The sequence below is a fragment of the Chlorocebus sabaeus genome, chromosome 5, assembly GCF_047675955.1.
Source record: "Chlorocebus sabaeus isolate Y175 chromosome 5, mChlSab1.0.hap1, whole genome shotgun sequence".
In the NCBI taxonomy this organism is placed as follows: Eukaryota; Metazoa; Chordata; class Mammalia; order Primates; family Cercopithecidae; genus Chlorocebus; species Chlorocebus sabaeus.
The window spans coordinates 64056312-64068400 of NC_132908.1; the positions used below are offsets into that span (position 1 = coordinate 64056312).

Below are 12089 nucleotides of genomic sequence, written 5' to 3' on the forward strand. Positions count from 1 at the left end.
CCATCCATCTCACTCTGTCGCACAGGCTGGAGGGCAAGTGGCGTGATCTCGGCTCACTGCAAGCTCCAACTCTCGGGTTCAAGCAGTTCTCCTGCCTCAGCCTCCTGAGTAGCTGGGATTACAGGCGTGTGCCACCACACCCAGCTCATTTTTGTATTTTTAGTAGAGACAGGGTTTCACCATGTTGGTCAGGCTGGTCTGGAACTCCTGACCTCATGTGATCCACCCACCTGGGCCTCCCAAAGTGCTGGGATTACAGGCGTGAGCCACCGTGCCCAGCGAAAATAAGCTATTTTCAAAAGCAACCCGACCTGGGTTTTAAAATGCAGCAAAGTATGAGATGGGAGGAAGGGAGCTTAGTGTCCAAAGCAGAGCTTTAACAAGCTTCATGTCTGTAGAAGAGATCATTGTCCTATAGGGTGGTGTGTGCTCCAGCCTGACCCAGGAGTGGATTGCATGTAAGAGCCTTGACCCAGAGCATCCATGGACATCTGTTGAGCAGTCCACTAGGAGAGGGTGAGGAGGTTATGCTGTGTGTTTTCTCCTCAGTTTCAAAATGAGAACAAAGGACTGTTGTGGTGGCTCATGCTTGTAATCCCAGCACTTTGGAAGGCTAAGACAGGAGAATCATATGAACCCAGGAGTTTGAGACCAGCCTGGGCAACATAGTCTTTTAGTTTTGCTAGGATTCTATCTCTACAAAAAGTTTTTAAAAAAATTTTAAATGAGAACAAAAGACAACATGCAGTGCTTCCATAAAATTTCTATTAGTAATAGATTTTTTTTTTTTACTAGTTATTCTATAAATGTATTTTTAATTGTTTTTAGTCTCTCATCACCTTCAGAGCATTGACAACTCTTAAACTTTTTTTTAGGTGATCGAAGTGTATGATTTGACTAAAGTAAAGTTAAAATATTGGTAAGTTTTCTCCCCTGCTGGTATATGTCACACTTGGTATAGACAGTCCATATATACTACCTTCGTTAAGTTAGTAAAGATTCACATCTGTCACAGATGTGAATTACAGCCTGGTGCCATGATTTCCTGAGGCAACCTTCAAGCCTGCTCAGTTTCCTGGAGAAGAGAAGTAAACCTCATTAAGAATACGTGATGTGTTTAACACTTCACGTATATGTCATCTAACTTAATCCACTCAACAAAGCCAGACCTCAGCTCAGAGGTGATGTGACAGTCTCCTCGGTCATAGCTGCCCTCCCCCTGACAGCCTCTCTTATCACCTCTTTTCATGTTTTCATGAATAATAGAGGTGGTACAAACCAGATAGGTCTGACTTCAAATCCTGTGCTGAAGAGAATGCCAAAGAGACCACCATTTTAGAGCTCTAATGTACTTTTTAGAATTACAGCGGGAATGACATGCACAATCCAAAGTTGTTGATCCCCCATTATGGCAAGGCAGCATGCCCCATCTAAAAATCTAGAATACTCCTTTTTTTTTTTTTTTTTTTTTTTTTTTGAGACGGAGTCTCTCTCTGTCGCCCAGGCTGGAGTGCAGTGGCGCCATCTCGGCTCACTGCAACCTCTGCCTCCTGGGTTCAAGCGATAGAATACTCCTTTCAGTAAGTCTCCTTAACTGGCTTCCCTTTCCCTTTTTGAGAGTGTGAAGAGGACCTGATTCCTGGGGCAGGCTCAGGCAGTTTTGCTGATAGAGGAGTAGACAAGCAAATGTGTGGTACCACTGGCCCCTGCAGGTTCTGGTTGTCTTTTAGTTTTACTGGGGCTTTCATACCTCAGAGTCTGGTGGCTTCTCTTCTCTACCCTCTTCTTAAGAGTCACTGGTGTCTTAAAGCCCCAGAGGATCAACTCTGTGTATCAGCCTCATGAGAATTGACCTTCTCCTGACCTCATTCTCTTACTTAAAAGTTCTCTAATTAAACTTTGTATTTTGATATAATTAGAGACTCACCTGCCTGCATCTTAAAAATAACTCTCCCAGCTACTATCATCTCACATGATCTGTGAGCCCATCTTGTGAAGCCTAGTATTAAAAAATATTTTTGTTTTTCAGCGGCGTGCATTTTAATTCTCAGGCCATAGCTCCTACCATTGAACAGATTGACCAGTCTTTTGGCGCAACCCATCCTGGAGGTAAGCCAAGCCCATCTGATTCCTCTGGTCATCAGTGGCAGTTCATAGCAATAAACCTGCCCAGTAGTGCCATGCCACCCCACTTGCTGGAGTCAGGCTCCCATAGGATTGTGGGGTTGGTACTTGGGTGTGAAGGAAAGATCCTCCCCCTTGTTTTCAACTTAGTAGGTCAGTTCAGAAACAAGCCACAAGGAAGGTGTTGTCAGTCATTACTCCCTGCCAGGCTGGTTTATGTTAGCCATTTCAGATGCCAGTCAACCATGTTATTTTCTTCTCCCCCACCCCCAACAGTGTACAACTCCGCTGAGCAGCTCTTCCATCTCAACTTCAGAGGACTGTCTTTCTCTTTTCAGTTAGACTCATGGACCGAGGCTCCAAAGTATGAGGTTAGCCCTTCCTGTCCCCTGGTGTTTGTTGCCCAGTGTCTGTGTGGTATGGCTCAGCAGATGGTGTCATGGGATGGGGATAGAGGAGTGGGTATTAGATAGGCAGACTTTCTTTGGTTTCCATGTATTTGAGCTCTTTACGGGACAAGGAAGGGGCAGAGTGGGTGGGACTGACAGAGGAAGAACAATGCTCAGGCTGGCATTCCCAGGAAGAGGATATTTGCCACCATGGAGTGAGGTCAGGCTCACTTTTCAGAGATAAGTTCATTCATTCCTTATTTTCAAACTCCTAATCAGCAGTTTTCCTGGTTACCTAGAATTTGGAGATTTCATCCTCTGGATTTTCAATTACCTTTATTTTTGCAAACATTTCATTCATTCTTAGGGCTGTGAAAATGATAAGCTTTCGTAATGCTTATTTTAATTAAGGAAGCATTTCTGCATTTTCCCCTATGAAGAAAAGGAAAACTGACCGGGTGTGGTAGCTCACGCTTGTAATTTCAGCACTTTGGGAGGCCAAGGCGGGAGGATCACTTGAGGTCAGGAGTTGGAGACCAGCTTGGCCAACATGGTGAAACCCTGTCTCTACCAAAAATATTAAAAAAAAAAAAAAAAAGGCCGGGCGCAGTGGCTCACGCCTGTAATCCCAGCACTTTGGGAGGCCGAAGTGGGCGGATCATGAGGTCAGGAGATCGAGACCATCCTGGCTAACATGGTGAAACTCTGTCTCTACTAAAAATACAAAAAAAATTAACTGGGCATGGTAGCGGGCGTCTGTAGTCCCAGCTACTTAGGAGGTTGAGGCAGGAGAATGGCATGAACCTGGGAGGCGGAGCTTGCAGTGAGCCGAGATTGTGCCACTGCACTCTAGCCTAGGTGACAGAGCAAGACTCCATCTCAAAAAGTTAGCCGGTTGTGGTGGTGCATGCTTATAGTCCTAGCTACTCAGGAAGCTGAGGCAGGAGAATCACTTGAACTTGGGAGGTGGAGGTTGCAGTGAGCTGAGATCATGCCACTGTACTCCAGCCTGGGCAACAGAGTGAGACTCTGTCTCAAAAAAAAAAAAAGAAAAAGAAAAGGAAAGGAAAACCAAGCAGAATTAAAGGTGGACTTGCATGGTTTTGGGGAGTTTACTGACCCAGAGCCAGACAGCCAGGTTTGAGGATGCGCTTTGGACCCTTTGACCTGAGCAGCTCTTGAAGACCATGAGTGACAGGGAAGACCAGAGCCTGAGTCCCATGACCTGTAGTGCCCTAAGTAAAACTCTTGACCTTTGTTTGCAGCCCAATTTTGCCCATGGCCTGGCTTCTCTCCAGATACCCCATGGAGCAACTGTAAAACGAATGTATATCTACAGTGGCAACAGCCTACAGGATACCAAGTAAGTGTAAGGAGCATGAGTTTCATGCTAAGGCCTGGGCTGCCTAGGAGAAAGAACCAAGCCTCTGCTCATTCTGTGCCTGTCCCCAGGGCTCCCATAATGCCTCTGAGCTGTTTCCTGGGCAATGTGTATGCTGAGAGTGTAGATGTTCTTCGAGATGGAACTGGACCTGCAGGTTTACGACTTCGGCTACTTGCTGCAGGTCAGTGACTGGCTTTGAGGTTGGTACATTCCCCATTATACCTATGTTGAGACAGTCTAAAATCCCATGTGTTTAGGATGTGTCTTAGTCCATTCAGGCTGCTGTAACAAAATACCATAAACTGAGTGGCTGCTAAACAACAGAAATGTATTTCTTACAGTTCTGGAGGCTGGGAAGTCCAAGATCAAAGCACTGGCAGATTCAGTATCTGGATGCGCCTGCAGCCTAGTTCATAGAAGAGACTTCCTCATATGGTGCAAGGGGCTAGCTAACTCCGTGGAGTCTGTTTTGTAATGGCACTGATCTCAATCCTGAGGTCTCTGCTTCCATAATGTAATCACCTCCCAAAGCCCTCCCCTCCTAATACCATCACTTTGGGGGTTAGGATTTCAACATATGAATTTTAGGGGAACAAAAGCATTCAGTCCATTGCCACATAGTTGGTAGAAGACAAATTATGCAGATGTTTATGGTTAAAGCTTTTGTTTTATCAAGGGACTGGACATAGTCTTTAATTAGCAAATCTTAATAAGCAACAGCACTGCTTCTCTCAGCATGCACATAGGCCTGCTGTGTGCTTATATAGCTTCGTGGCAGTTCCCAAGTGTTTCCTGAAGATGCATCCTGTGGGTTGCAGTGCTACTACTCTCCCCTTTTTCCTTTTTTTCTTTTTTTTGAGACAGTGTCTTGCTCTGTCGCTGAGGCTGGAGTGCAGTGGTGCGATCTCAGCTTGCTGCAACCTCTGCCTCCCAGATTCAAGCGATTCTCCTGCGTCAGCCTTCCAAGTAGCTGGGATTACAGGCGCGCATTACCACACCCAGCTAATTTTTGTATTTTTAGTAGAGACGGGGTTTCACCATGTTGGTCTGGTCTCGAACTCCTGACCTCATGATCCGCCCGCCTCGGCCTCCCAAAGTGCTGGATTACAGGCATGAGCCACTGCACCTGGCCAGCTCTCCCCTTTTTTCTACCTTTTGTTTTGTTTTGTTTTGTTTTGTTTTGTTTTGTTTTGTTTTAAAAGAGATAGTCTCATTCTGTCATCCAGGCTGTAGTGCAGTGGTGTGATCATAGCTTACTGCAGCCTCAAAACTCCTGGGCTCAAGTGATCTCACCTAAGCCTCTCCCCAGTAGCTAGGACCATAGGCACGTGCTACCATGCCCAGTTAATTTTTGTGTATGTAGAGATGGGTCTTTCTGTGTTACCCAGAATGGTCTTGAACTCCCGGGCTCAATGAATCCTCCCTCCTTGGCTTTCCAAAGTGCTGGGATTACAGGTGCAAGCTGCTACACCCAGCTTTTCTCCCTGTATTGCCGAGACCTGTGTGCTGCAGTGGAATACTGTGGCCTTGAACTCCTGGACTCAAGCAGTCCTGCCTTAACCTCCTGAGTAGGCTACAGGCACGCACCACCATGCCTGGCTCCCTTTTTCTACCCTTAATGCCAAGTTCTCAACATAGGCAAGCAGACGGGACTTGTTGAATTGTGGTTTGGCCACACTTTGTCAAGAGTTTTGCCAACCACGAGCAACAACAACAACAACGAAAAGACAGAGTTGGCCAGGCGCAGTGGCTCATGCCTGTAATCCCAGCACTTTGGGTGGCCAAGGCAGACGGATTACCTGAGGTCAGGAGTTCAAGACCAGCCTGACCAATATGATGAAACCCCATCTCTACTAAAAATACAAAAATTAGCCAGGCGTGGTAATGCGCGCCTGTAATCCTAGCTACTCAGAAGGCTAAGATGGGCGAATCGCTTGAACCTGGAAGGCGGAGGTTGCAGTGAGCCGAGATAGCGCCATTGCACTCTAGCCTGGGCAACAAGAGCGAAACCCCGTCTTACAAAAAAAAGAAAAAAAGAGTTGCCACCTTCAGTAGCTGGTCCCTCCAGGATCCATGCCTCATTTTGTGACTTTCCCATGCCTGGCCAATGTCGGCTGCTTTTGGTTGTGAATTGTGCTTAATGGGACTGGGAGCTTCAGTGTGGAGTTTGTTCCCATAAAGATAGCTGAGAACCTTCATGGAGCTCATAGCCTAACCAACCAGCATTTGTTTTCCTGCATCAGTCTCTGAGGCATTGTTTTTTTTTGGTTTTTTTGGGCGGTTTTTTTGCTGCTTTTTTCTTTATTTGAGACATGGTCTCCCGCTGTCACCCAAGCTGGAATGCGGTGGCACCATCATAGCTAAGTGCAGCCTTTAACTCCTGGGTACGAGGAATCCTCCTGCCTCAGCCTCCAAAGAAACTGAGACTACAGGTGCACACCACCACCACACTCAGTTAATTCTATTTTTTTGTAGACATGTGGTCTCCCTGTGTTGCCCAGGCTGGTCTCAAACTCCTAGCCTTAAGCGGTCCTCCCACCTCAGCCTCCCAAATGGGTCTTAATTATTAAGAATCTGGTATATAAACTCTGAGCGCACTTCTGTGAATGATTAGATAGTTCACAACCTCCAGGTTAAGAATTTCTTAAAATGTGATTTTCTAGCCAAGACAGAACAGCCACTTAAAGGAGTATCACACTTGAGCTGTGGTTTTGGGATTTTTGTTGTTGTCATTGTTATTTTTTGAGGCTAGAGTGGAGTGGCACGATCTCAGCTCACTGCAACCTCTACCTTCTGGGTTCAAGCAATTCTTATGCCTCAGCCTCCCAAGTATCTGGGATTACAGACGTGTACCACCACGCCAGGCTAATTTCTGTATTTTTAGTAGAGATGGGGTTTCACCATATTGACCAGGCTGGTTTCAAACTCCTGACATCAAGTGATCTGTCCGCCTCAGCCTCCCAAAGTGCTGGGATTACAGGTGTGAGCCACCACGCCCAGCATGAGCCATTGTTTTTGAGAGAATTGAGATGTGACAGCAAGGTCAAGTGATTTAGTATGTTTTTGCCCAAGAGGATCACTGCTTGAAACAGCAGGGTGGTCAAGGACCAGGGTCATTAATCATCCCAGATGACAGCAGGAGGAGCCTGTTAAGGGTGGACTCCCAGCCGATTATGTCTGCCACCTTGTACAGCACATTCCTAGCAGTCACACTGCTCACTGCTTACACTGTCAGCAGGGCAAACGATTTGTTAAGTCAGGGCCTCAGAGGGTTATCGTCTTCACTGAGAGTTTCCTGTGGCAAGCACAAGTTTCTTGACCCACTCATTTCTCATATCCTTCCTTATGGAATATGGCTGCAGTGATGGTTTTAATGCAGGGAGTCAGTTCAGCCATCTGGGTCTCCACAATAATTTGTAGAAAGATACACTCTGGGGAATCACAATCTAAAAAGTAGCCTGAAACTGGGGGTAATTCTACCTGGATATACTTCAAGCAGAGGGAGACAAAAGAGAAGACTCACCTGTAAAGGGTTCCTTCCCTGCAGCCCCCATCTGTCATCCACACGTATCTGGCACCTGAAGAAATGTGTTAGGCCACTGGATACTTTGGGCCCACAGTCCAGCTTGACAGGACTTTTGGTGGGTTCTATAGGTCACCCAGGCTTGCCTAAGCCTTTATTTGCCCCTCAGTGTATACTCGCTGAGAATAGAGATTCTTGGGTTAGTTGAACTCAGTACCTAGTTATTTCAGATTTGGGTTCTCTAAACCTTCTGTATATAGCAAATGGATTGTTACACATGAGAGAACTTTGACAGCTGTAAAGCCTTGTGCTGAGTAAGATGGTGTCAGTGATTATCATGGCACCAGGAATTACAATCCTTTTCAGATTCTTTGCTTCCTTTTTTTTTTTGCTGGGGGCTGGGAGCAAAACGCCTTGTCTCCCCCTCCACAAAATGGGGAAATGTTTACTGTTGGTGTGTCTATTACTGTGCTACAACCACTTCTACATCTGTGTGTTTGTGTGTGTGTCATTAACTGTAATCATTTCTGAAATGTTGTATTAGAAAAAGTCAGAGCTTAAAGGTTCTTCCCAAAGAATAAACTTTTGGCAAATCAGAAGGTCTTTTATTCCTCTACTTAGCTGCTTTGTCCCTTTTGAGTGATAATGGCTCTTGTCTGGGTTGGAGGGCTCTGTCAGGTGTTTTTGTAGAATTAGGGAGTCAAGTAATGCATGTTTCACTCTACTTGTTGATAGAGCAGTCTTAGAGGTTCAGTGTCTCTATTAGGGGTTACCATTGAGAGTACTTTTGTATCTTTTTTTTCTTTTTCTTTTCTTTTCTTTTGTTTCTTTTTTTTTAAAGACAGTGTCTCACTCTGTTACCCAGGCTGGAATGCAGTGGTGTGATCTTAGCTCACTGCAGTCTCTGCCTCCGGTGCTCAAGTGATCCTCCCACCTTAGCCTCCCAAGTAGCTAGGACTGCAGAAATGTGCCACCACACCTAGCTAATTTTTGTATTATATTTTGTAGAGCCAGGGTTTCACCATGTTGCCCAGGCTGGTCTTGAATGCCTAAGCTCAAGCAATCCACCCCGCTTGACCTCCCAAAGTGCTGGGATTATAGGCAGAAGCCACCGCACCCGGCCAAGAAGTACCTCTTAACATAAATCTTTGCATCTTACCATAGTTGTGTGATGATCTGATTAAGGTCTTCTCCAGCACACATAAGCTCCAGTGATGGAGCTTATGGGGAAGAAACAGCACTGCCTTTTTTTTTTTTTTTTTTGAGTCTGTCTCTGTCACCCAGTCTAGAGTGCAGTGGTGTGATCTTGGCTCACTGCAACCTCTGCATCCCGGGCTCAAGTGATCCTCCCACCTCAGCCTCCCAAGTAGCTGGGACTACAGACACCCAACACCATGCCCAGCTAATTTTTGTATGTTTTTGTAGAGACAGGGTATCACCATGTTGCCCAGGCTGGTGTCGAACTCTGACCTCAAACAATCCATCCACCTTGGCCTCCCAAAGTGCTGGGATTACAGGAGTGAGCCACCATGTCTGGTCAGAAACTGCACTGCTTTTGTTCACTTTTGTTTCTTCAACATCTAGCACAATGTCCTAGCACATGGTAGGCAATAAAATAGTTAGTGAATGAATAAGTGAATGAAGTCTTCAGAGCTTCATGTCACATGTGGGGGATTGAGTAAGTCCCTGGCATTATTTTGAATAGATAGTGATCTCCTGTATAGTCTTAAGCCCTGGTGACCTGATGTTTCTGCTTACATGCAGTCTTGCCCCTTGCCAGACCTAATAATGTAGCATGAAGCCAGTAGCTTCTCTGGGGCCCCCAGAGAGGGTCTCTGGTCCTAACCATAACCTGACAACCTCTCTCTTGTTTTTTGCAGGTTGTGGACCTGGCCTATTAGCAGATGCCAAGATGCGGGTATTTGAACGTTCAGTGTATTTTGGTGATTCCTGCCAAGATGTTCTTAGCATGCTTGGCTCTCCACACAAAGTCTTCTATAAATCAGAAGACAAGGTAGGGGAATTATGTTGCAGTCTCTCTCCCTCTTTTTTTAAATCAACACCAATTTAATATTGAGTAAATGTAAACTGTTTGCTATTTTCCCATAGAAGTTGTTCTAATTAAAGCTAATGGTAAAGTAAATTGAAAACTGTTTTCTAACCCCTGTAGTCTAATTACCCTGACTCTGTCCCTCTCCACAGTGCCTACCTTTCCTTGGAGACCAAGGCAGTCCATAATCAATGACAGCTGGCCCCCTCTCCTCCTAGATTGGTCAGCACTAGGAGCTGAGACTCCCCACACTCTTGCTTGTACCGCAGCTTAATGTTACGGGCACAATTTGTAGACTTTATGTTAATCCAGAACTATATTAGAGGGATGGATTTTAATTTATGGTTATTTTTTCCCTACAGATGAAAATTCATTCTCCTTCCCCTCATAAACAAGTTCCATCGAAGTGCAATGACTACTTTTTTAACTACTTCACTCTTGGAGTGGTAAGTTGTGATTCCTCAGAGAAGCCCTTCATTTCTGTTGGGGTGGACAGTGCACTTTTGCAGATTTGTGTGTCCACATGCAGCTGGAACCATGGGCATTGGAGAACCTAGTGCCAGCTGGCTTTGCCCAGGGTTGTTTTGCATAGGCTCTGGTACTCCAAAGTAGGCCTTTCCTGCAACCAGGATTGCTCAGGAACGCCAGGTTCCCTGGTACATATTGACTTCTTTTCTGAGGGAAATATGTTCCACAGATGGAGGCCTTGGAAATCATTTAGATTAAGCTGTTTGGGGAACTACCCTTTTGTAAAGCATAGGACCGTCGTCTTGAGTCACAAAATGGAGACTGAAAAGGCTTGGAGACAGTGAGGTGTGCTTGTGTATTTTTAGAGGACACCCCAGAGGCATTGCTGTATCCCTGTGCTCTAGACCCAGGGAGCTGGATGTAGCTGGTAGCTGGCCAGTGCGGACAGTCCAGCTGGTGGGTAAGATGCAGACATGAGAAATGATTGTGTAAACAGTGTTTCAGCAGGAAACATCTCAGAGGGCAGGGCTGGCCTGGACCATGGGTCTTGTAACCTTTGAGTTTTCAAGGGTCTGAGGTCCTGAGGCAGCAAAGAGTAGATTCCAGAGAGGGAGTGAGGAGAGACTGAGTCTCTCCAAGTGGGAAAGACCAAACACAGGAGCCAAGAGTAGTAGTGTAGCTGCTGTCGGGTCATGAACTCCTGAGAGTAGGATGGCGGCAGGAGGGAACAGTGCTGTTGCAGCTGGACCTCTGGTTCAAGGGCCAGTGATGATAGTATCTCGAGAACTTTAGGGTGTTGCTTTTCCAGCTGGAAACTTCTGTGGCCGGTGGCGCCTTTGCCCCAATTTTTGCTTGGTCCCACTGGGCTCATTCCGCTCACTCAGCCTGGCAGGCTGCGCTTGGCTCACGCTACCGGCCTGGATCCCATGCCTGCCAAGGGCAAACCAGGCATGGAATGGCAAGGGGTGTGAGCGAGTGAATGTGGCGTCCGGCCACTGCGCCCAGCCACGCACGCTGACTGCTGTGGTGGGGCGAGCAGCTCCAGGCGCCAGCATAGGCACCGGCTCCATGTAAGGGTAAGGCTAGATCACATGTACTGCAAGCAGCTTCCATTGCTGGCACCTGTGTCTGGACAAGGAGAACACAGTGAGGCCCGGAAGCTTGGAGACACCAGGAACCACAGAGCCCCAAACAGGGTGTCACAGCTCTGGCTCGGGGAGCTCCTAGGTCTGGGCTTCCTGAAGGGCTGCAGCTCTTCTTGTTGCTCGCAATGGGGAAAGCGGGGCAGGGCATTTCAGCCCTATTTATGTTACACTTCTTTCAGTCCCACCATTCAGTGGGTCCCAAGTTCTTGTCCTGCGTCCAGGAAGATTGAGGTATGCAAACAGCTGGAGGGTAAGCAAAAAGGAGAGGAGCTTTATTGAGCAACAGAACAGTTCAGAGGAGACCCATAGTGGGCAGCTCCTTTCCACAGGCAGGTCGTCCTTATGAGTGTCCAGCTCTCAGCAGAGAGAATACTCATAGTGGGTAGCTTCTTTCTGTAGGCAGGTTGTCCTGAGGAGTCAAGGAGACCTGAAGTGGGTAGCTCCTTCCCACAGCTGGTAGTCTTGACGTCTGTCCAAGTCTGGCTGAATCCGGGGTTTTTATGGGCTCAGAAGGGAGGAAGTGCATGCTGATTGGTCCATGAGCAGGCCCGCAAAAAGCACCATAAATTCTCACTCCACCCACAGACTCTACCCAGCGCTGGCAGCCCGGCCCCCAGGCCTTAGGCCATCCCTGGCTTGAAGGTGGGGTTTCACCTGGGACCCAGCCCTTTCCGCCCAGGAGTCCTTCTGCTTCCTACTGCCATCAACATGCCATCCATGGTGCCCATGCTGTGCATGCCGAGGCAGCAGGGGGCTAGTGTGTGTCAGTGCCCCCCTGAGCATGTTAACTCCCAGCCAGGTTGTGACAGCGCCTGGGCTCAGCCACAACTTTGCTCCTCCCCAGAGCAGGCACCGGGAGTGGGGAGAGGCTAGGGAGTGGAAGCAGACACTTTCAAGCCTGCCAGGACAAGGGGCCTTCTGGGGCCCTGAGAGTGCAGGGATGCCAGGGTCTGGAGCTGCAGCTGGGAGGCTGCAGCTACACCGAGGATCATGGGCTCCTGCCCTG

The 12089-nt window shown here is 47.3% G+C and overlaps 1 protein-coding gene across 1 annotated transcript in view; it reads left to right on the forward strand.

The window, feature by feature from the left end:
* PHAF1 (phagophore assembly factor 1) overlaps window positions 1–12089 on the forward strand; it is a 35727-nt gene that overhangs the window by 17765 nt on the left and 5873 nt on the right. The window contains exons 5-11 of the mRNA XM_007994015.3: window positions 876–919; window positions 2030–2109; window positions 2401–2495; window positions 3779–3876; window positions 3966–4078; window positions 9301–9434; window positions 9833–9916. Of these exons, the coding sequence (XP_007992206.1) occupies window positions 876–919; window positions 2030–2109; window positions 2401–2495; window positions 3779–3876; window positions 3966–4078; window positions 9301–9434; window positions 9833–9916 (648 nt within the window). The remainder of the gene's footprint in view (window positions 1–875; window positions 920–2029; window positions 2110–2400; window positions 2496–3778; window positions 3877–3965; window positions 4079–9300; window positions 9435–9832; window positions 9917–12089) is intronic.